This window comes from Schistocerca americana, chromosome X, assembly GCF_021461395.2.
Source record: "Schistocerca americana isolate TAMUIC-IGC-003095 chromosome X, iqSchAmer2.1, whole genome shotgun sequence".
In the NCBI taxonomy this organism is placed as follows: domain Eukaryota; kingdom Metazoa; phylum Arthropoda; class Insecta; order Orthoptera; family Acrididae; genus Schistocerca; species Schistocerca americana.
Window position 1 is genome coordinate 256,847,879 of NC_060130.1, and position 26,392 is coordinate 256,874,270.

Below are 26,392 nucleotides of genomic sequence, written 5' to 3' on the forward strand. Positions count from 1 at the left end.
TATTGAAGGAATCTCGTCAGTCTTTCCAGAACTCCTTGGACTGCCAAGTGCAAAAGTGTACTGCTGTAAACTGTTGATGACTTTAATGGAATTTTATAATACTTTCGTTTGTGATTTCCATTTTGTTGCTGTTGCATTTTTGCAATATAATGCAATATAAGTGTGTATCTTGAAATTAAAATGTTATTTTTTTCATGAAAAGATATTGTTTAACAGTCTTCATACTCATTTTTCTTTTTTTAACAAAGCCATTCAATTTTTGACAATCACCTGTCTTTCAAGACTGATATAATTGTGTGTAACTGTTATCATTGTTAGCTGGTGATCAGTAACTTTTTACAACTATTTCAAATCTGTCATTAAATTTTTAACTGTACCAAGCTGGTGTGCCTAACCAACTATACACAGGAGTTCCATAGGATTAACATGAACTCCTGGACACTATGAGAAAAAACTGATTATTCAAGACAGACAAATCCTAATTTTTAAATATTTCTGTTTCTCCAAAACTCCTTATCGGGTTTTGGAGAGTAAAACACACTGAATTTGTCTGTTTGGGATCTACGGTATTAGCAACAGAAATTACTTAAGTTTAATTGAAAAAGGAAAGTTTGTAGTGATGTATCTGCAATGTGCCACTCAAAGGCTAAACTGACAAACTCCAGTGCAACAGAAACAGAGATTAAAGTTAAATGCATATTTCAGCTTTAAATTATAACTCACTTTTCAATTCATCATAATATTGCTGTGGTAATTGTAATTTTGTGTGATGTACAAATTTGATGAAAACACAGCATAGATAATCACTGAAACAGAGAATAATGTCACATTTGTATTTTTTCAGCAGTTAATCACATTGTCTGTTGAAAAAGTTCACTTTTTATTCCATTTTAACTTCCAGTATGACTAATCATCACAGTTCCTCACAAGTGGTCACTAGTTTCTTCAGTAGTCATGGTTCACAGGAGGAATATACAGTACTTCAGGAGAAATATTAGATGTCCTAACCCTTTCCTTGTCTAGGGTACCCAGGTTTACATTTGCAAATTCAGGTTGGTGACCTGCTGTGGATTTCTTCAAATTTGCTATAAGGAATGAAAAATCTTCACAGATGTTGTCTTCTGCTGTAGATTGTAAGGTAGTAATCTTCCCAGTAGAATCCGTTGTGTGTCAAGCTAATTTACTGGCAACCAATTGACTGTCTTCTGCCTGTTTGTTATGGCGTCTTAAAGAGTCTTTGTAGATAAAAAATCATTGTGATTTGTTTCAACTACTACAAAGGTGTTCTTTGTTTTGCAGTAATGAATTACATCGTTCCAGTCTTGTGGTGAGATGTTTTCTCTCTTTTTCACTTCGGATTCAGTTATACCAAAGTTGGAGTCATTTGGCAGATAGCTACCTCCAGGCATTAAAAATTGAAAATCAGTGATGTCCACTTCAGTTGCAGAACTTGGTAGAAGTTTCATCATGGTTAACATAATTTTTATCTTTCAATTCTGATCCATGCATAAACCTGAGTAAGCCAGTATATGCATGTGGTCTGTTGCATAGTTTATGTGCTGTTACAGGCATGTATCTCCCTCTTGTGGCCCCCCAAGAACCTTCTGTTTCTGGCCATTCATGCATAGATACATAAACCCTTTGCTGTTATTGAAATCATTACAATCAAAATTTTATACGTACAAGTTTAATTTATAATACGCAGTTGATAATGATAACTTTATGTACAAGCATTTAGGGGTAATACTAAAAGCAAGATGAAATGGGGTAATCATGTAAAATTGGTATTGAGGAGGGTGGATGGAATACTTAATTATGAAGAAGCAGACTCTGTGGAAATATGTATAAGAAAACTTTGTCACTTCGGCCTCCGAAAGCTGTAACAAAATGTTCAGTTGCCATGGAAAGTATTGTTACCTAAGGATGCGAGATTAAATGAATGGAGTTAAACATTTTGGCCACTAAAAATATAAATATTTGTGAGGTTTCCGTAATCAAAAGTAAAAAAAAAAATTATTAAAAAAATTGAGTTAGTCAGTTTGGCCTCTGAGTGGCACAGTTAATACTTGCTATTACAAAAGGCTTGATGTTGTTCAATGAGGACTTTATTACAGTTCATCGTGGTGAAAGTAAAATCGTGATATCTTAAAAAGTTTTGGAAATATTTGATGTGAACACCTTTAACTGAACCACCCTCATATGTAGATTTAGAATAATAATCTTGCTGCATTATATCCTTAGTCATGGTATCATAACATGGTTCTTGTTTTAAATGTAGTTGATTCTGTCAAAAGTGAGTATTAGTGTGCTATGCATTTTATATTAGGTTTGTGCATAATTTCCTGGAGTGTTTGTTTTGCATGTTGTCATTCCAGTTGCTATGGATTACTTATTGATTGCAATTTTTTGCTTGTACTTTACTGTTGCTGTTTGAATTAACATATCATTATTTTGTTATTTGGAGATAGGGAGTGGAGCGTTGGATGCTAAAAATTGAGTGCCAACTGGAGAAATCGGAACATTTCTGACATATTCTTCTGTTTGAGTTTAATAGAGGGGTGACAGCGGCATAGACAACCAGAAACATTTGCGCTGTGTACAGGGATATTGCCATTGGACAGAGCATGGCAAGAAAATGATTTTCTCATTTTGAGGAGAATCATTTTGACATTCCATGTTCAGGAAGACCTTTGGGGTGTGATGAAGATAGTTTAAACGCATTAATACACAATGATATACAGCAGTGTACTCGAGAATTGGCAGATGTGATGGACTGAGATCATTCTACCATTGTGCGATATTTGCATGCAGTGGAGAAGGTTCAAAAATTGGTGTAGGGTACTGCAAGTTTTAAGCCAAAATCACTAAAATCAGTAGTTGTCCATACATGCATATCTCTGCGTGCTCATCGTCAATTGGTTTGTGAACAAGACCGAACATTCCTATCTACTGGTGCTGAGAAATGGTATCTTTATACTAACTTAAGAAAAAGAAAAGAATGATTGAACCCAAACAAAGCAGCAGGTTCCCGTAAAAATCACCTGCGTGCATCCACAAAAGATAATGTTATGCATCTGGTGGAACAGCGACAGTGACAGATTGCTTCCTCGAGGTGTAACTATTACTGCTGACATTTATTGTCAATAACTAAGATGTCTTGGAGAGACAATCCAAGAACAAAGGCCAGGAAGACTGTGTGAAGTGATGCTACTCCACAATAATGCCCACCCGCGTTCCGCTAGACTGACAAAAGCACTATACATGAGTTGGGTTAGGAACTGATTCCATACCCACCTTACTCATCTGATCTTGTACCCTCAGATTTTCACCTTTTCTGCTCTGTCAAATAATCATCAAGGAACTTCCTTCTTTTCTGCTCTGTCAAATAACCTTCAAGGAACTTCCTTTCTGGATCAAAATGTGCTGTGAACTTGACTCATTGAGTACTTCGCCTCAAAACTACGCGATTTCTACAGTTGTGGAATCGAAAAGCTACCACAGTGTTGGCAGACTGTTGTAAATAGTAAAGGAGAATATTTTGTTGATGACTAAAGTCTCTGTTACGTGTATCTGTTGTGTTTATTAAACTTACGGAGAAAGCTATGAATTTATCATGAATCTATCATGTTGATGCTGTGTGCAACTGGCTTAGTGACAGAATATTAGCTGTAAATAATTTAATTATCTCACTCTGCATTTCAGTGATATGTAATTTGGTACCAACAATATGTTGATGGTTGGAAATGCAGCTTTCATTATTGCCAACAGAAACAGTTAAGATAGAAAGTAACATAATAGAAAATGCTGGTAGCCTTAGGAGCTACACAATCCCTCTTTGTGGAGGAAGGAGTGATTGGTTGAGGAATGTTAGTCATCCTTTTATTTCTGAAGAAGGAACATATAGTTCTGAAACATAAGAGTGTTATTTTCTATTTCTTCATTTTGGATTTTAGGTTTTTTTGCTGGCGGTACTGGGAGTTGTGCTCCCTGAAGATAAGCACAAGTTCAGGGCATTCGCTCTGTTCTTCTGTAATTTCAATTATTTTAACACTTAAACGTCACATTTTATACATTTGATTGATAGAAATATGGGATGTATTGCTTACTCATTTAAATTGTAGATTTATGAATGCAGAACTTGTGTTGAAGTGTTAATGCAGTAACTTGTATATAACTTTTACAGTCTCCATTTGACAACGATGTGCCTTCAATACAAACCAACTGTTGTGGCGTGTTTCTGTATTCACTTGGCTTGCAAGTGGTCAAATTGGGAGGTATGTTTACTCATTATTTTCTTTGCTAAATTTTATCTGGTAAGGTGAAACCTTTATTTTGTAGCTGTTTTTAAAACTCTTTAGATATCTGATTGTTAAAAGGAAAACTTGTTTTGTGGAATAATATAAAGGAACATTGTTTTTTCAGTCCCCACCCCAGTCCTTCCCTCCCATCTCCATACAACATTGTTGTATGATTTTCACAAAGTTTTGATGAATTGTAATTGAGTAAAAGTGGTTGTTCTAGAAAATATGGGCTGATGCATCAGCTGATCTGTTGGAGTTTTTCTTATTTAGAGTTAGTGCTCTGTGAGTGTTCTAAAAGCAGTAAGTGAAATATGTTTCGAATGCAAAATGGGAGGACAATGGAAAATTGAGTGCTGTGTGTCACTTAAATTATTGGTGTTTCTTTTATTTATAGTCATGAACAATTGAATTTGAAACTATTACCTAATAATAAGTAAAATCAGCTTTCACTCTTCATGACTGTGATTCATAATGGTAAGGAAACTGGAGGAAATCAGAAGTTTATGGGAACTATCCTGATCCATTGCTGATCAGCTCCCTCTTCCAAATAATGGAGACAGGGGAGGAATGAGGTCCAATTCACTTTATAGAATTGCTGATGTTTTACGTTCTCAATTCATTTGAGGTTAGGACAGGGGCAGTCAAGTACTCTGTTCACATGCAGTGCTTGTGCAAGTGTGTCAATCCCTCACACGAGTGCACACTTCTCCCTCTACCACACAATGCTGTCTGAGTGGGAGGAGGGAAAGGAGAGGTAACTGCAAAAGCGTGGATTGCGGCTTTGTTTTACATTTCTCAACAACATAGATCATAAACAAAACAAATTTTAGTAGTACGTAATTATTTCTAGTGCACTGAAGACATAATAAGATTTATGTATGGCACAAACTGTTGTCATGAGAAAAGTTTCACAGATTTTTCATCACACAGGTTGCCACGTAACAGTGACTTATTTTGGTTTCATAATTGAAAAACACCTTTCATGTACATATGTTGATTGAAACATTGATATAATATTTGCAATCTCATGATGCAGATGTGGAAATGCTTCCCGAGGAACACAACGTAAAACTCTTGGACAGTTTTAATGCAAAAGTCTTTGTCTTTTAAACAGGAATTGTATTACAGATTGACCAGTTTTGTCTACAGATGCACGTGGACTCTTTCAGCTGAAATGGCTAAGTGTCTCGAAAACAGCTCAAAAACAGGTCTAAGAAAGGCTGTGGCCTCAGATGTTTAGGAAGCTTTTGCTGGAATTATTGAAAGTCATTAATAGATTGTTCAAAATTCATGTTTCCTTTAACACTTCCGCTATTGTGGGTGTTTCTACACATCCTGCTACACTCTTCTCCAGGTGCTGTGGATCTGTATACACATGCCATTTGGGTTTCCCTACAGTGCTCTGGACATCTGTATGCGTCCTTAGCTGCCAACTTCTTATTGCTTCAGATGAGCTACTTCCATATCTCCGCAAATAAAAAAATTTCGAATAATTAAAATAAAACATATGTGCCACATTGTGTGATATCATTTGCAAAAAAAAAAGGGGGGGGGGGGGGGTGAAAAATGAAATGAGCTATCTTACTGCCTTCGATTTTAAACAAAATTTCAATATCTTGTCTATATCGTTCACTGCATTATATGAGCTAAACTCAACCACATGCGAAGTTTACCAGTGTGTTTTTACCTCTGCAAACACTTTAAAATTATATGCAATGTTGTACTCAATTTGATGCGGCACAGTAAGTATGATACCTAATGAAAAGGAGTTTGGCGAAGATATCAGTCTGTAAGATGTACAAAAATCAAATTTTGTCACCTAATGGTTTTTGAAAAATCTCTCAGCACAGGTACCAGCATTTGGCAAACAGTAGAGCCATAACAAAAGTCGTCCTCACCACAGAATGCAGAGAGCAGGCCTGTAGCAGTAAAAGGGTTAATGCCAGTTAGCTTAAGGAAATGTATGGTGTTCCTCGTTAGAAGTTGTCCCTTCCACAGTGCACTTTTCTTTTTAAATGCATCCATTGTCGCCATGAAATCAGAAATAAATTGCTTCTCACCTTGCAAACTCTCCCTGCAGGCAGTCTGCAGCTAACTCTATTTAAAATGCAAGGTCTGCAATCCATTATGGATTCTCTAATTTTTGTTCTTGCTTTCCATTTTTCTTCAGAAATTCAGCAATAGTGGATCTTACATCAGAAACTCATTCCAGATATTTCTTTTGCCTTAACAAGCATACTTTGCAGTAATATATAACATATCCATACTCTTCATTCAGTTTCATAAAAAACTGCTGTGACTAACGATGTACATCTACATACATACTCTCTAGCCACTGTACAATGGGTGGCATAGGATACCTAGTATCACTACTAGTTATTTCCTTTCCCGTTCCACTTGCAAATAGAGTGAGGGGAAAATGGCTGTCTGTACCTCTGTATGAGCCCTAATTTCTCTTATCTTAGTGGGTCTTGGTGGCAGTAGAATTGTTCTGCAGTCAACTTCAAATGCCAGTTCTCTGAACTTTCTCAATAGTGTTTCTCAAAATGAATGTTGCCTTCCCTCCAGGGGATTCCCATTCTTGCTGTTGATCAAACCTGCCAGTAACAAATCTAGCAGCCCATCTCTAAATTGCTTTGATATTTTAATATGACCTGGTGCAGATCCCAAACACTGGAATAATACTTGACAATGGGCCGTACTAGTGTTCTACGAGCCATCTCCTTTACTGATGAGCCATGATTTCCTTAAATTCTCTAAATATACCAAAGTTGACCATTTGCCTTCCCTACTACAAACATTATATGCTGATTTCATTTAATATCGCCCTGCAATGTTATACCGAGATATTTAATCAACCTGACCTGTGTGAAGCAGCACACTGCTAATCCTGTTTTCGAACATTATGGGATCACTTTTCTTACTCATCTACTCATTACTTAAGAAGACTTAGCACCACTCACATATCTGGGAATTCTGTATGCTTTTACCTTCATTTTTATACATTTAAAGCTAACTGCCAATCAGCACACCAACTTGAAATTTTGTCGAAGTCATCTTGTGTCTTCCTACAGTGACTCAACATGACACCTTTCCATACTGCAGACAAGGGAAACTCCAGCATTGGTCATATAAATTTGAAACCTTTATTATTATTATTATTATTATTATTATTATTATTATTATTATTATTATTATTATTGTCCGCAGCTCGTGGTCGTGCGGTAGCGTTCTCGCTTCCCGCGCCCGGGTTCCCGGGTTCGATTCCCAGCGGGATCAGGGATTTTCTCTGCCTCGTGATGACTGGGTGTTGTGTGATGTCCTTAGGTTAGTTAGGTTTAAGTAGTTCTAAGTTCTAGGGACTGATGACCATAGATGTTAAGTCCCATAGTGCTCAGAGCTATTTGAATTATTATTATTGCACATATAATTATGCACAAAATATAACTTCAAACCTAATTATAGTAAAGAATATGCCAATTGAAGTTATGTTTTATTTGTGGTTATATGGCTTCACAGGACTTAGTCTTGCGCTGAAGATGATCACTCTGTGATTGAAAATTGATATGAAGTAGTAATAATAGTAATAAATGTTTTCAGATTTATACAACCAATGCTGGAGTTTCCCTTGCTTGCAATACTTGTTGTGTGGTTGTGGTGAACAAACTTCCTAATGGAATTGAACCTTCCTATACACCACAGCAACATCAGCAAACAGCGACAGGTTGCTGCTCACCCTCTATCAGATTGTTTATGTATATAGAGAATAATAACAGTCCTGTCACACTTCCCTGGGGCACTTTTGACGATACCCTTGTCTCCCTTGAACACTCACTGTTGAGGACGAGGCACTGAGTTGTATTAATTAACAAGTCTTCAAGCTAGTCACATATCTGGGAACCTAAGCCATGTGTTCGTACCTTCATTAACAGTTGCGGTGGGGCATCTAGACATATGGAATTTGCCTGCTGCCCTTCATCCATAGTCCGCAGGATATTGTGTTACAGAAGGGCAAGCTCTGTTTTGGACAAGCAATGTTTTCTAAAACCGCTGATTTATGGACAGAAGATTTTCCAATTCAAAGGAAATTTATTATATTCGAACTGAGAATATGTTCAAGAATTCTGCACAAAACGGATGTTAAGTACATTGGTATGTAATTTTTCGGGTTAGTCCTTTCACCCTTCTTATATGCAGGAGGCACCTGCACTTTTTTCCAGTCGGTTGGGACTTAATTCTGAGTGAGAGAGTCATGATAAATGCAAGCTAAATAAGGGGCCAATGCCATAGAGTATTCTTTGTGGAACCGAACTGGGATTCTATCCACACCTGGAAACTTATTTGTTTTCAACTCTTTCAGTTTCTTTTCTACACCAGGGATGCACAAGCAATTTCATGCTCATGTGGTGTTCATCAAACCGTTGTGTGTATGGGGTACTGTAGGCTAATGAAGTGATGCAAATGATTGTAGACAGTAGGATATTTTATTGTTTTTGTTGAGAGACGATGACTAGTATATTAAAATTTCATCCCATGTATTGTCTCCCATAAGAGAATTCCTATGCCACCTGCCTGAATGATACCTTGCTTGCTAGTGGAATATACTACCACTTTTGGTTTTCAACTTGTTTATACCCTGCTATTGACATTTGCCAATGTGTACTGTGAAATGTCATTTGTCATTTCAAACAGTGGTTTTCCATGCTTGTAGCATCCAGTGGGGGGTTATTTTCTGCTCACGATGTTCTATGTACCACATATTGAGGAGATCATTCTCGATGGTATTTTTGACCACTGGTAGTTGTTCAGCATTGAATTGACAAATGATTTGCTGTGCTGTGGCTGGTCTCTCCCCAGTTACGAAACTTGATGGTTGACCTTGTCATCAACACATTGTTTCCATGGCAGTTGACTCTGGCAGTTTCTCCAGAATGTAAGTACTTTTGGTATGCTGTTGACACAGTCGACATGAAAAGCCCAGTGCTTGCACAACCACAGAAATAGAATATCTCATCCATTATGCTCACATGGTACTTCTACTATCAGGTGTGTTGATATCACATGTCCTGCCAATTCTGCCCTCTATTGTCACGGAACTGCCCAGTGGGAGGCATAATGACTCCCAGTTCATTCACAATGGTGGTGAGCACTTTTCTCCAATATAGCAGGTAGCTCAGATTTCATTACTCACGGTTGTATGAAGAAGAAATTTATAATTGTAAAAATAGTTCTTAAATACCAAATGCTGCTAAACGTAATACATAAGGTCGCAAAGGTACAATGCCAGAAGGAACCATACAATTTGTAAAATCTGATTGTTGGAAAACCTCCTGCAATATTTTTCTTGATATAAATCCCTTGGCTTTAGCCGTTAAATCGCAAAGCAAAGCAAAACAAAATATGTCTTTATTCACCTTCCAGAATACACAGTATGGTGTGCCTGTGTAAGTGGTGGACTGTTAAACAACTAGGACAGCCTACAGTGGCTAGTCCATGTAGTACTAGTGGTGGCTGTTGCTGTTGTTCATGATGATGATGATGATATTCGTTAATTGAAAAGGCATCTGAACTCTTCCCCCTTGGTTATGACAAATGGGTGAACCACCTTCATTGATAACAGTGTTGTCCTTTTTAGCGAAATGTAAAGAAAGGCGTGCAAACTCTTGTGCAGTTACTTAAAGAATCAATTGTTATACTTTGTCAACTGGATCAAACAAAATGAATGGGCTTCAGTATGAAAAACTGAAAAATCTAGTGCCTTACCGTGAACAAAAATGGGGACTCACTAGGTGCGAGGTGGTGTAAGACCAAACATACACAAGTGTGTTGGTAGACTCATTTCATTGCAAAAGAATACAATCATTCTTGTATAAAAATGTGTAAACTTGGACCAAGATACCTACAACCAGTTCCCTAGAGGAATAATTACTACAAGGATAAAATAAAAACTCCCTCCAATCTAAGAATATTGTGAGTGAAGGTAAAGAGCTGTGGAGAGGTTCCACTCTCATATCCTGTGCATTAATGTCTGCTCAGTCATTGCAAGAATCGTGGGTGAGGTAAAAAAAAACTGGTGTTTTTTTACAGTTGTCAATGAAAATCTAAGCCTTACAAAGTCATTAAAGAATGCCACATGTTACCGAATGTATTCGACATGTAACTTCAAAATCACGAAACCAGGTTACATGGTTGGAAGAGACCTGGTGGCACCAGAAGATAATTTCAGGTAGACAATATAATTGTAAGATTGAGATTTAGAAACCGTGTTTGTATTGGAAAGCATTTTCAGAAGTAGATGTATATCTTTCACCATAATTTCTTTGTTATTAAATCAGACACAAGCTGAATTACGGAATAGTAGGAAAGTAAGGAGAAAGGTCCAGGATTAATTGAAAGAATTAAAGGTTGTTGAGACTTTGAGTGTTCTGTATCAGTACTCTGCAATCCACTGTGCAGTGCATGGTCGAGAGTACTTCATACTAATACTATCAACTTTCTTTGCTATTCCATTTGCATACAAAGCAAGGGCAAAAATGACTGTTTATATGCTTCTGTATGCACTATGACCTTTCTTCTTTTTTCTCATGACCCCTATGTGAGATATACTTCGGTGGCAACGTAGTGGTTGCCCAATCTTTGTTGATTACAGGTTCTCTAAATTTACCCACTAGGGTTTCGCGAGAACTTTGTCATCCTTTTTAAAAGGATACCCATTTAAATTCTCCGAGCATTTACCTTACATTTCCCTATGGTCTAAACCAACCTGTTACAATCCTTGCAGCATGTGTCTGAATTTGTTCAGTGTTTGTTATCCTGCATTAGGCAATAACTGGGTGAAGTAGTCAAGAGTCTTAAGAAATAAGATAGATGAAGAATGAGTAGCCTTGAGTTATGAAACAGTAGCTTTGATTTGTGAAATAGTCAAGGCAACAAAGGGCCAACTAGGGGAAAATGACAAGGCCCAACAGAAATAGTTGATTTAATGATGAAAGGAGAAAAATAAAAATGTAGCAAATGAAGCAGAAAAAAGTAACTGCATATCTCTAAAAAGGGTTCTGGATAGAAAGTGCAAACTGGGAAAATTTAAATAGCTAATGGGGAAGTGCAAAGTTACAAAACCATGCATGACTATTGGAAATAAGGATGCCGTGTGTAGAAAAATTAGATACCTGTGGAAAAAAGAGAAGCATCTGTATGCACATAAGGGTCTCGGATGGTAAGCCATTACAAAGCAAAGAAAGGAAAGCTGAAATTTGGATGGAAATATTTGGAAGGGGTATATAAAGGAAAGAAATGTGAAACAAATATTATGGAAAGGGAATGGGAATGTGATAGTGAGACTAATTTGATAAGGCACTGAAAGTTGTAAGCCAATTATTACGATACATGGGAGAACCTACTGTTCCACCTCGTATCCAGGATATGAGACAGACAAAATATCCTGACTTCCAGATAATTGTAATAATCCCATTAATGAACATTAAGTGTCTACAGAAGAGTGGTACAACTGGGGAAGTTGACCTGTTAGGAGCTAAATTTGAGTTCTGGAGGAATGTAGAAAGATGAGACTCGGTGACCCATCTTAGGAGGTATTTTGAAGAAAGGGAACTCTAAATTTATAACAACTGTAAATTTAGGAAACAGTTTTTGACAATGTTGTCTGGATTACAGTCTTTGAAGTACTTTATGTGCATAGATTGAAGCAGCGAATGAAACTCTGTACCAAGGCCAGGAATCGAAGCTGGGTCTCCTGCTTACTAGGCAGGTGGAGGCTCTCTATGTTCTGAAATAGCACCTCTGCATCAAATTTAAATGCGGGATCCAGCCTCAAACCCAGGTGCAGATACACAATTTCAGAGACTTTACTGGTCTCATATAGATATGATTTTATGCGTATAGACTGATGCGCTGAGCGAAAATTTGTGCTGAGGCCGGGAATCAATCCCAAGTCTCCTGCTTACTATGCAGGTGCATTTAGCCAATAAAACACCTTAGCACAGTGTGCAGTTGTGTGAACCACAATGTATTGAGCAGAAGTAGGGAGGAAAGCAACACTGCTTTGATGACAGGCAGTAGCACCTGTTGTTTATATTAAATCTCCTGGACTCATTGGTTTGGTTATAAGAAATTATGTTTTAAAAACTTGAATGTCATAACGAGTTTTTATGCTGGGATGGGGATGGGGAGGGGGGGGGGGGGGGTAGGGGGGTGGTTGCATAGATGAAGAGGTGCATTCTGGCACCTAAAATTTTAGAAATTAAACACTGGAGGGACAGGAAATGTAGAGGAGGTATAGTCTGTCTTTAGACTGAAAATCGAGCAGTGCTAATAGAGGGGGAAGTTGCCTTTCCTGAAATAATACATCATCTGCTGTACAGTATGACTAAGAATCAACTTACCCTCTAGCAGTGTAGAACAGTATGCAGAGATTTACATAGGTTATGCCCATTTGCATTTATTTTGTTACCCTTCTTAGTAACTCATATCTGCATTCCATGTAGTGTTGATGTATTTTGTGGGAAATAAATGTCCCCCAGGCGTGTCTGCACAGTGCATCACCAGTGATTCATAAGGCATGCTGTGGTGGGTTAGTATAATTTATAATATTATGAAACACCCTGTAGTTCCTTCTTGTGACGTAATGGGGTAGACAGAGGGAGGAATCACTTGCTCGATCTTTAGTTTGCAGACCTGTGAAGGAAGGAAGTGCATGACCACAATCCAGCTGCCTACCTTCCTCGCTCTCTGACACCCTCAGGACACATTGTGTTCCGTAATAAGGCTTTACCACACTTAGACTTGGTACACATATTTAATATTTATGTTTAACCCAGATTGTTTAAAGACATGTTAATCTTAATTTTAATATTATAACATTAAAAAAATATTTTTAATACTCCACAACTTTCCTATCACTTGCAATGCTGAAACGATTAGTCCTAGAGAAAAAAGTGAATGGGACATTATTTTAGGAAATGTAATGTAGTATAATTGTACTGGGAAACATTTTTGCTAGGGACGAGGAGGGGGGGGAGTTTGTCTGTGAAGTATCGTTGAAATCCCAGTGTTATCTGTCAGGCAAAAAATACTTTAATGATCATTATACAGGGTGTTACAAAAAGGTATGGCCAAACTTTCAGGAAACATTCCTCACACACAAAGAAAGAAAATATGTTATGTGGACATGTGTCCGGAAACGCTTACTTTCCATGTTAGAGCTCATTTTATTACTTCTCTTCAAATCACATTAATCATGGAATGGAAACACACAGCAACAGAACGTACCAGCATGACTTCAAACACTTTGTTACAGGAGATGTTCAAAATGTCCTCCGTTAGTGAGGATACATGCATCCACCCTCCGTCGCATGGAATCCCTGATGCGCTGATGCAGCCCTGGAGAATGGCGTATTGTATCACAGCCATCCACTATACGAGCACGAAGAGTCTCTACATTTGGTACCGGGGTTGCATAGACAAGAGCTTTCAAATGCCCCCATAAATGAAAGTCAAGAGGGTTGAGGTCAGGAGAGCGTAGAGGCCATGGAATTGGTCTGCCTCTACCAATCCATCGGTCACCGAATCTGTTGTTGAGAAGCATACGAACACTTCGACTGAAATGTGCAGGAGCTCCATCGTGCATGAACCACATGTTGTGTCGTACTTGTAAAGGCACATGTTCTAGCAGCACAGGTAGAGTATCCCGTATGAAATCATGATAACGTGCTCCATTGAGCGTAGGTGGAAGAACGTGGGGCCCAATCAAGACATCATCAACAACGCCTGCCCAAACTTTCACAGAAAATCTGTATTGATGACGTGATTGCACAACTGCTTGCGGATTCTTGTCAGCCCACACGTGTTGATTGTGAAAATTTACAATTTCATCACGTTGGAATGAAGCCTCATCCGTAAAGAGAAAATTTGCACTGAAATGAGGATTGACACATTGTTGGATGAACCATTCGCAGAAGTGTACCCGTGGAAACCAATCAGCTGCTGATAGTGCCTGCACACGCTGTACATGGTACGGAAATAACTGGTTCTCCCATAGCACTCTCCATACAGTGACGTGGTCAACGTTACCTTGTACAGCAGCAACTTCTGTGATGCTGACATTAGGGTTATCATCAACTGCACGAAGAATTGTCTCGTCCATTGCAGGTGTCCTCGTCGTTCTAGGTCTTCCCCAGTCGCGAGTCATAGGCTGGAATGTTCCGTGCTCCCTAAGACACCGATCAATTGCTTCAAACGTCTTCCTGTCGGGACACCTTCGTTCCGGAAATCTGTCTCGATACAAAAGTACCGCGCCACGGATATTGCCCCGTGCTAATCCATACATCAAATGGGCATCTGCCAACTCCGCATTTGTAAACATTGCACTGACTGCAAAACCACGTTCGTGATGAACACTAACCTGTTGATGCTACGTACTGATGTGCTTGATGCTAGTAATGTAGAGCAATAAGTAGCATGTCAACACAAGCACCGAAGTCAACATTACCTTCCTTCAATAGGGCCAACTGGCGGTGAATCGAGGAAGTACAGTACATACTGATGAAACTAAGATGAGCTCTAACATGGAAATTAAGCATTTCCGGACACATGTCCACATAACATCTTTTCTTTATTTGTATGTGAGGAACGTTTCCCGAAAGTTTGGCCGTACCTTTTTGTAACACCCTGTATAAAAGGGCAAGATGAAAAGCTTTTGGCTTTGCATGGTTTTGATGGTGGCATATATGAAGTTTCATTTTAGTTATGTTGGTACTCATTACACGAGAATGTCAGTCAGCTCTCAACTTCATCTGCTTGATGTTTTTCTTGACAAATATTCTCAAGTAGTCTTGTTGGGCATGTTTTCTTAAAATGAGGTGACTCCAATAACATATCACCGTAAATTTCTTTTTTGGACAGTAAAAATTTACCCAAAGTTCATGACATGTGCACGAAATTCACACCTTCATTTTTAACAGTTAAGAAATAGGTGGCCGAACTTAAACACTGCCACACTTCTCTTGAAACTGATCTATGTGAATAACATCCCAAAACTGTATCCACAGATGAAGTTATTCGTAAAGTGTGTAATTGAATACTTAATGACTGATGGTTAAACAGGTGTTTAAAGCTGACAACATACTCATACCAATAGAAGGGATGTAGTAAATTTTACATGAAATATTAACCGTGAGAAAGTTTTGTGCAATATGAGTGGCACATTTGGCGAAAGATGACCAAAAGCAGATCTAAAACTGGCTTTTGTGAGTAATGTTTAAACTGTTTTTATATATTCAGCTGATTTTGTGTTCATATTTGTTATTGAAGATGCTGCAAATTTATCAAAAACTGTATATAAAGAGACTGATGTCATTCAGCATTGATAGTAAGCATTCTCATTGCCATAATAAAGAAAATCAGGTGAGGTGGAATAAGAAAAGTATGTCCTAATAACTTTTAAGGTTATATTGAAGTACAATAAACTGACAAATGTTGTCCATTTATTTCCCTCAGAACTAAAATCAAGGTGCGGATGTGTAGATTTAGGCAACAGTATCTTAAGATTTGATACTTGTTCTGTGATCAAATTGTGACACATTATTGTACTTAGATGTTCCTCCTTAATGTATTTGCGAGTATGAGCTTATCAGTCGAGAGGTTATTGTACGAAGTAACTCACACAAGAGCTGTGTTGTCTTCTGCAGACATAAAATAATAAATGTAAACAATCTGGAATAAAATGTTTAATTGGCCTGAAGTGATTTAGGGAAATCATGGGAAACCTTAAATCAGGATGGCCAGACACAGATTTGAACCATTGTCCTCCCGAATGAGAGTCCAGTGTGCTAACCACTGCACCACCTGGCTCGGTGAGCTGTTAACGTCAAGTTAACTGCAATAAAAGAAAGTATAACATTTGAGCTTATTTCTGACACCAGCAGGAAAGGTAGTGAACTTAAAGTTGTTTAGCATCCAGATAAGTAATTTTTTCCCTTGTGTAGCCGGAGTAGTATGATATAATTTGTGTAACACATTGTTCATATATGGCGATTTATAAATTTTTGTGTATTATTTTTAAACAGATGTCCACATCAATTAGTTGTTTACTTCTTTCCTGTCAAGAAGAACTTTAGTTATAAATTTGTTAAATTATGTCTGGGAGGTCCCATCACATGCATGTATTTCAGATAATGTAATTTAAAACTCCTCCCACCTCCCCTCATATTATCAGTATGCAGTTCAGTTTGACTTTTGTTTCTTCTTCTGTGAAACAGATACCGCAATCAAATGAAGGAAAAGATTGGTTTTGGTATGTGGACAAAACTGTCAGTCTTGATCAGTTGGAACAGCTGACAGCAGAATTTTTAGTAATTTTTGACAAATGTCCAACAAAACTGAAACGGAAGATAATGAGTATCAGTGCTTCTCAAACAGCACCAATTCCGCCGACTATGGGAGGCTCTCTTTTCGTAAGTTTCTCACATCTGTTAAGATATGTCAGGTTTAGAAATCTTTGTGTAAATATTTTATTTTTGCAATAAGTTTACTATGAATATCGTAAAACTGGTTTCAGTTACTGTCTTGCTGTTGTAATTACAATAATAAAAGACTATCCTGTGTGTGTCTGCTTTGCACATCTAGTTTAAATAAGTGTATTGCAATGTAATGCAAAGTGTTAGTAATTCAAATTTGGAATTGTGCTACATCTATATGTAGTATCAAGATGTGTGTGTGATACTTTTGTGAGTGTGCTTCAATTATTTTATATAGTGTTTGAGTACTTGACTATACTTGTTGAAATCCTCTCTGAAGACTGTGTTTGTGACTGTATGCTAAACTGTTGAAACAGCTAAAACTTGTGTGTATTAATCACACAATATTTTCGAAATTACCTGGAGATGAAACAAAGTCCCCAAAATGTTTTTTGACAACAAACACAAGTTTCTGTGTGTGGTTACCAAGTGTTTAAGGGTGATTGTTAACTTTGTTGTATAGATATGAATTTTTGCACAGAAATTATGTTAAGTTTATGTAATAACTACAAATATTTATACTGTAGCAATTATTGCATCAATTTAGGATTCAGAACCTCGGAAAGTCAAGCCATCTGAAGGAGCCAACCCAGCAGGAGAGGGTCTTGGTTTCCAGCAGTATGGCCAAGCAGAGCTTAAACATGGTAAAATCAGCTGTGATACTGAAGTTTTCTTTTGTAATTGAATTTTGTGGCAACTTAATGTTGCCTCTTAAATCTCTCTCTCTCTCTCTCTCTCTCTCTCTCTCTCTCTCTCTCTCTCTCTGTGTGTGTGTGTGTGTGTGTGTGTGTGTGTGTGTGTGTTTCCTCCTCCCCCTCATGCTCCTCTTTTTATTTTTTTATTTGGGGTCGTTCCCTTCCCCCTCAATAAAATATATTGCATGTTTTATTTAGTTAGAAGCAGTATATAATCTTTTATGGCAACCATTTCCTTGATAATTGGTTTTACTATCTGTCACAAGCTGTATATTAACCCCCCCCCCCCCCAAAACACACACACACACACACACACACACACACACACACACACAGAGAAAAAAGCAGTCTTTGACCTAGGCTGTTACAATTTGCTCGTTGAAAGTCTATGCTGTGAAAATTTTCTCATACTGTGTTGCACAGTAGAGCAGACTGTATGAAGCAATGATGTGTTGTTAACGCAGATGTGGGTCTTAGTGGTTTACAGTAATTGCTTAAGAATACTGGTCTTGTTTCTTGACTACACACAGCATCTCTTAAAGTTTGTTTCAGTCAATGCCCACAAAATTTATTTAGTGTCTATACCATTTTTGACAGACCAACCTTTATTGATGCCCTGTAAATATTTCTTGGCCAACAGCTGTGTCAAAGAATTTAAGGAGTCAACATTTTATATTGCCACTGACTAGTCTGTCGAAATTGGTACAGCCACTTAATATTTGATGTGAGCGTTTCAGGAATTGAACTTAAAAAGTAATGCACTCAGTGATCCTCTTAACCATAGTGTGCCAAATGTGCAGAAAATTTGTGTCATATACTCAGTGTATAAATGTGGAAAACATAAGAAACAGATGTTACATGGGCAAATTTGAAGTATCAGCTTGTCACTGCCTTTCCCACTGCCTTCAGTTCTGCACAGACATATTGTTCATAACTATGCAAACTATACTATAAAGCAGTGAAAATGGTGCCTGGAGGGGCATGTGTAGAAGGAACTCCTCCTTTTCTGTCTGCTTAACCTCTCTCATGTTCTTGCTGTGCACATCAATTGCCACAAGCCAAAAGTCTTGGTCAGCATGTGTTCAGATGAACCCGGCAAACTATGTCATCAGACAATGCATTTATGTTCAGTACATCAAGAGACACTCACTTGAAAATGAAATGGTACTCAAATCAGCAGGTAGCACATTGTAATAAAGATTTTGTAATCAGAAGCAGACAATGACTTATCTCAAACAATTTATTATGGCCGTGAAACCGTATGTTGACAAAATGTTTAGAAAATATTGTAGTGAAATGGCAGCCTCTAATGTATTCTCGTACATTTTAGAAGATTTATTACAGCCAAATACATTAATATTGCTCGTCTGTTAAATTATACAGCTATAGTGAAACCCCCCTTTTACACTTTTCAAGGGACTAAAAAAAGTGGTGTAAAATGCGGGAAAATAATGTTTTAAACATTAAAAGTTACGTATAGGATCACCCCTTGCTTTTTTGCACTTTATATAAGATATATGTACATAATAGGCATGAAACTACTTACTAGGGGCTTATTATCTAATAAAAGCTGCCAATGTAATTGGAACTGGTAACTGTGTGTGAAGTAGAAATTTTTGACTTCATTTCGTACATCATAATTGATGTTTTTGGGAAGCTTGCAATTGTCATTCATTACATAAATAATGAAACATTCCACGAGCTACATATTTTTTCTTTTTTTGTGCTTAGCGTGACATTTTTGAGAATTTATTCTTGCTGTCAAGTACAAATATTTACATAAGTATTTTTTGTGGTGTCTGCATATGTGTTCAGCTGTCTTGCACTGTAATTGTCTTTCTGAGGTTATCAGGCACTGTGCCTCCTCAGTTATATAGAAAACCACACACTATCACTTATGTTGTTTGTTTCTGAAACATCGCAAAAAAATACTTACATAAAGATTTACACTTGACGAGAATAAACTTTCAAAATGTGTTGCTAAGCGTGGAGGGGAGAAAAAAAAAAGACATGTAACTAGCACTATTTAAACCAAAGACATTAGTCGCAAAGTCAGCAGATGTGTCAACTAGTGCCAGATGTGGCCAAATACCAAAAAACACTAAATATGGTTCAAATAATGCAAATCAAGATGATCACAGCAATCATGAATTTGCGCATGCGCAGTAGTGACAGTTTGGAAATGGTTGATTGTGTGAACATTCAAGTGTTCCTTAGATTTGCATGTTAATTTTAACCTCTGTTCCCCAGAAGGAACATCAACAAATGTGTTGCCACAGTCACCATACACCTGGTGGTTGTTCTGCCCTGAATTGATGAATTGTTGGTGAAGAGAGGAAAGGGAAGATGACAGGAAAGGGAGCAATGTTCACAGATTTCAGGGGGTGAGGGTGGGGGGGGGGGGGGGGAAGGAACAAGAAATATAACATTTAATGTGTTTATTGCTGTTTAATTGTCTTGTTCAGAGGACTCGCTTTAGGCAATGTCAATTCTTTCAGTGAACTTTTCTTGGGTGCTTTCCTCCAGAGAGTCATTTTCTGGCAGGTTTTCAGCATGGTATTCACACTTAATCAAGTCTTTCACTGTGACATCATCAATTGCTTCCTCAAGTAAATTGTGCACATCATTCATTTTGCAGTTTCTGGATGTGGCCTTCTCATTCACTAGGCTCATTACATTTTTTATTTGGTAATGTTGACATATCTGCTGCTAAGCTATCAAGTTCATATTTGTTATAAAGGTGCTGCTGACACCATACATCCTCTGGCATCTCCAATTTTGTATAGCAGGTGCAATTTCTTCCTTCTTTGTACATGAATTAGGAATTTTCTTCTTTTTTTCTTGAAGGTAATTGGCATTATCCATGACATCCTGCAAACCCTTTTCTAAAGCCCACAATAAATCTAAATGACATTCTTTAAATGCACTACGATTCATTTCTTCATGATGGTCACAAAATGTAAATTTTTCTTTGCACTTTTCATGAAATCATATGTAGATAGTCCTACATGACAGGCAAAAAATCTTTTTTCTTTGTCAGGCCGCACTTTCAGCTGGCCATTGCCTTTAAAATCCTCCCAGATGTGCTCTATGGCGTAATTTTGACTGAACCAGGTCCCATCGAGATAAATAGTAGGGCAACAGTTTTCTTTTCTGATGTATATTTTTCTTAGAAAAGTACCCTTAACTGCTAAAAAATGTGATCTCTCCATTAGAATACCTCTTCCATTGATATGTTTTGTGTGTTTAAATCCCAAAGATTTCAGAATTCTTCCACCCAAATGGCAGCCCCCCCCCCCCCCTCCCCCTGTGAAAGCAATCTTGTAATTTAAAACATTTGTTACCTATTTTGCCTTGTAAGATACTTGCCACAGTAATAAAATTCCAATACAATATGATGAACAATGTCTATTTGGAAAAGTCCAGATCCATGACAGTTCTTCTTCATTAATATATTTTCTTGGAGATGGAAACTTTATTCCAAACCACAGATTTCCATTATCCATGCTTCTGCAAATATTTTCAGTATGGTTTGTAGCAAAACACCACATGCCTTTGCTTTTGCAGTCTTCAGTGCCAAAAACAATTCGTTTATTCTAGCATTGCCTTAAAGGTTACAAAGAAATCTGTATACCTTGTATATAGCTTCCTTTGTTTGGCTCTGTGTGTGTGTCGAAACTGTTCATCTTAACTCAGAAACAAAAATAACAATACTATGTGATGAAAATCGCTGCTATCTTCACAAACGTACACTTCCATGCAGTGCACGCAAACATGAATGCTGGATAGTGGATAGCAACTAAGTTAAAAAGCCATGCTAGGTGCAGCATGAATGAAGCATAGTATTGCCACATAAAGCCTGTTAACAGTAGGTGTTTCTTTGGCAGCTGTTGCTTTTTAAGATGATATCTGGACAGCACCCGTGGCTGAAATGACACTGTGGTAACAGCGTGAACATAGAGTTAGGGGCCAACTGGACTAGGCCAAAGACTTCTCTCTGGCATTTAGCCCTTAGAAATAGAGGGAACGAGGAGCTGCTCCCTAGTATAATGACTAACTACCATCCCCCACATTTGAAAGCCCTCCATCTCACCATGTATCTCTTTTTCGTCGTATTATTCACACCATTAGCCCCTTCTTTGAAGTAATTATTCGTCTGGAGTCACCGGACCTAAAATTTTTGTTTATTGTACAAAATATAACTTCCCAAGTTCAAGGTTGGTAGTTAATTTTCCAAATTTTGTTGTAAAGACATCATCTAGTAATGTAATTTTCCTTTATTAAATAACATTTTAGTGTGATGCTCATCCTCTACATCTGTATATGATTAGCTGATGTATGTCTGCTTCTTTAACAAAATCAGTTTTGTTAAGCACAACTTGCTTACTATTCCTGACTCTTCGGGAAGTACACAAAACAAAATGTCTCTGTAGATGGATACCTTGCGGTCAGTATAATACTCTGAATGTTTGGTGAATAATGCATATGTCACTGTTGGCGACCACTGTTTGTAGGTTCGACTGGGAGAACTTTGATATGAATCACTGTCTTGGTGCTCCCATACACCATCAGCTCAACCACTGAAAACACAACAGTTGGTTGAATGGTGAGTGAAGACAACTCGCATCAGGCAGACCAGCAAATTTGTGTGCTAGCCAAACCTCATCAGTGTGTAACAATGAAGTCCAAATCACACTCAAGGAGAAAACTATGTAGCACAGCATTGCCATCAATAGGTGCACTGGAGAGCATGCTGTAGATCTTGATTGGTTGACAAGTGAGAGTGGGGCAATCTGCAGCAGCCATTAAATCTGCTGTGGGTGTTTTGCCATGTGAACTGGCACTGGCAAATGAATCCTTCCTTCCTGGACCTAGCGAAGTCGCCAGACTTAAGAATAATTGTATGAAGTGACCCATCAATATGTCTGGCCAGATTAAAAAAGTAGAACCACCTGCTTTCTTCCTTGTAGTTTTCACTTCAGTAGGCTAATACTGGATATATGATTTTGAGAGTAATTTCCTTTTAGTGTTTGTGGTTATTGGGGACATGTGTGGAATTAATGGATCACATTTGGTTAGGGCTTCATGTCTCACTGAATTTCTTTGCTTCCTTGATGTTCATATCAAAGAGTAATTCTGACTTCTTTACTTTCTGGCATAGTATCCCAATTAAAATGCAAGGGTGGTGTTACCACCTTAACCTTCTCAACCATTTTCCTCAGATGGGACCTTTTGTAGGCCAATGGCCTTGCCACAGTGGTAACACAGGTTTCTGTCAGATCACCGAAGTTAAGTGCTGCCGGGCTGGGCTAGCACTTGGATGGGTGACCATCTGGTCTGCTAAGCGCTGTTGGCAAGTGGGGTGCACTCAGCCCTTGTGAGGCAAACTGAGGAGCTACACTACCGCTCATTACTTTCAAAACACCCAGTCAATGACATCTAGTTCTCTGTAGATAAGGTCTAATACCATGGGTACAGTTGAGGAAGCAAAGGAATAGTACAACAGTTGTACACGTAATGGTTTTTGTTTGTAGTTATCGAGATACAATAGTATCCAACAAACTATGTTGTGTTCGTAAATGTGATATGTTTGTTTACCTAATTGTCGACGGATGCTGCATTTGGTGCACTTGTGTTGTTCCCTGTAGTGGTGTAATGTCCGCAGTGAATGGCAAGCATTGCTACGATACACAACACGTAGTTCCTGCATGTCAGTTCCTTCGTGACATTGAAGTGTGCACACTGAAGTATGGCTCCACAAGTGGAGATATCCATAGAAAAATGTGCTGCAATTGCAGCACTTCGCGAAGCAGGTTTATCTGTTCACCAAATTGCGAAAAGTGTAGTGTGTCTATAGGGGGAGTGCAACACATCCTCCACTGCCAGAAGACAACGGGTAGCAATAAGGACATACCACGACCAGGACGACCTCGTAAAAGAACTAAAAGTAATGATAAATTTATCAGAATTACCAGTAAGAGAAATAGATTCAAAACAGCGCCCCAGATTTGTGCAGAATTGGTAGAAATGAACACGACAGAAATATCTGTTGCAACAGTAAGGAGGAGACTGAGTGAAGCCTGCTTGAAAGGATGTGTCACAGCAAGAAAACCCGCTTCCAACGCCCATAAATAAACAGAAAAGACTTGAATGGGCTAGAAGACATCATAATTGGACATCGGAAGAGTGGGCGAAGGTGTTATTCACCGATGAATCCAAGTTCAAGATTTTTGTAACCAGAAAGAGAATATTTGTTCACCGATTTGTAGGGGAAAGGGTATCCCAGCAGTGTGTTCTACCTACAGTTAAATGCGGTGGAGGTTCTATTATGGTTTGGGGATGTTTTGCCGGAGATAGAGTTGGCAACATTGTGGAAATAGAAGAATATATGGATCAGAAGCAGCACTACTGAATAGTTCAATATCATGCAATACGAAGTGGATTGCATTTAATAGGGAAAGGGTTCACCTTAGAACAGGATAATGACTCAAAACATCTGTGGGCATACTGTACGAACTACATTGCATCAAAGGGAAAACAGAAAGTACTGAATTATATGGTATGGCCATCCCAAAGCCCCGATTGTAATCCCATTAATATGGTCTGGAATTAAATGGACAGACGTATCAGGGAAATTAATATATCCAGCAAGAAACATCTCTGGAATATTGGTAAGGATGTGTGGAATCATATAGATTCACGATACATACAAAAACTGATTAACCACATGCCTCGAGTTAGTGAGGCAGTCATTAAATCCAAAGGAGGATACTTTGATGAAAGTAAAATATAATGATTGTGATTGCATTATATATGTGGAAGTTAATATAATTATATTTTGTGAGAAATAACGTTTGATTTGTGTTGTAAATCTGAAATACCAGGGTGTATCGAAATTAATGAGCAGTAGTGTACTTGATTGAGAAGTAGCGGGTTCAGTCTTGTAAACTGACATATGACCGGGAGAGTGGTGTGTTGACTACATGCCCCTCCATATCCGCATCCAATGATACCTGTGGGCTGAGGATGACATGGCAGGCGGTCGGTACCACTGGGCCTTCATGGCCTGTTTGAGTGGGAGTTTAATTTAGCTTAGTTTAGGACCTTTTGTAGACTTAGGTAGACTCTCAAAGACAGTGTCTCGTATTGGAAGATAATCTCTCAAAATAGATGAAGACATTTACAGTGAACTGTTACATGCTGGAGTTTGCTTTCAGCTCTTGCTCTGGCAACTTAACTTCAAGCTACCTGCCACTTTCCAGATGGGTGTGAACCCTTCGCCACCTTGGCTTCGTGCGGCCGTCCTGTCCGCCTGGGCTTTCATTCATTTCTGAAGAGACTACTCCAGCCTCGCTCTATTGCCTTCACTTCCATGACCTTCAATCAGAACTTCGCAATAGTACATTTGTGTACACTGATGGCTCTTCAACTGACAGTGGTGTCGGGTGCGCCTTAATCATTGGCACCAACATTTTTTGGTATCAGCTTCTGGAACACTGCTCAGTATTTACAGCAGAGCTCTTCACCATGTATCAGGCCACGCAGTACACCCAGCAACACAGGTTTTTCAATTGTGTCATCTGCTCCAACTTTCTCAGTGCCCTTCAAACCCTCTGTGTGTTGTACACTGTCCATCTCTTAATGCAACAGGTCCGGGAAAGCTGTCACCAGCACACTGAACTCGCATTCAGGAGGACGACGGTTCAATCCCGTCTCCAGCCATCCTGATTTAGGTTTTCCGTGATTTCCCTAAATCGTTTCAGGCAAATGCTGGGATGGTTCCTTTCAAAGGGCATGGCCGATTTCCTTCCCCATCCTTCCCTAACCCGAGCTAGCGCTCCCGTCTCTAATGACCTCATTGTCGACGGGACGTTAAACAACACTAACCTAACCTAAAACTGTCACTTGCTCACTCTTGGTGGAGCCACCGTGATGTTTATGTGGGTTCCTGGTCATGTTGTTCTGACAGGAAACATGGCCGGTGACGCTGCTGCCAAGGCTGCCGTCCTTGTACCTCAGTCCGCTAGTTTTTATATTGCCTCCAATGATCTCTGTGTTGCTGTCTATCAGCAGGTGGTGTCACTTTGACCTCATGACTTGGATGACCTCCTCTCAGCCCTCTTGCTGCAAGGAGATAATTTAGGTAGGTTGTGTATTGGGTTGTCTTTTTAGCCATCGCCATTTGTTAAGTGGTGCTCCCTAACCATTATGTGCTTATTGCCCTCAACCTCTGATGGTTTGCCATTTCCTGACGGAATTCCCCTTTTTAAACCAGTTACGTTCTCATTTATGTTTTCCGTCTGAGTTATTGTCCATTTTAGCAAACTACGTGCGGGTTGTAGACCACGTTTTATTTTTTATTCATCGTAGCAGTATGGCGATGGACATTTAATCTCTAGTTCAGGACCTCTGTTTCTCTATGGTGTATTTTATGGACATTTCTCCACATCCCTGTTTTTAACTGTCTTTCCTTCGTTTGATTGGGCTTAATGTGTAGTCATTTTTAACTCCTTTTTTCCTTAGTGTTCTGCAGTTCTGACATGGGTGTGTATGACCCTAGTTGGTTTTGCACCCAAAAAACAAAACAAACTAGTGAATTGGTTTAGCACAATTTACAAAGAATGAAGATCTAAGTCAAGATGGCTCATCCTTTGATGATGTAAAAGAAATTTTGTGTTTATTGAATTCACAAAGTATTTTTGTGGGAATGTTTGCTTGAATAAATGCTACAAACATTGGCCTGACAAGACTGAGTTTTGAATACCATTTATGGAGACATACGGTTCTGTATGCAAACAGCAAATTTTGGTTGAAGCTGATGAAAGCCTTTTAGTATTTGGATATAAGTTTGTGTAGTAAGTATTTT

At 38.4% G+C, this 26,392-nt stretch overlaps 1 protein-coding gene across 2 annotated transcripts in view; it reads left to right on the top strand.

Moving 5' to 3' along the window:
* The window catches only part of LOC124554695 (cyclin-T-like), a 115,481-nt gene that overhangs the window by 46,866 nt on the left and 42,223 nt on the right, over positions 1-26,392 (top strand). For both annotated transcript variants that reach the window (XM_047128321.1, XM_047128320.1), the window contains exons 5-7: positions 4,184-4,274; positions 16,574-16,768; positions 17,379-17,475. In XM_047128321.1, the coding sequence (XP_046984277.1) occupies positions 4,184-4,274; positions 16,574-16,768; positions 17,379-17,475 (383 nt within the window). The remainder of the gene's footprint in view (positions 1-4,183; positions 4,275-16,573; positions 16,769-17,378; positions 17,476-26,392) is intronic.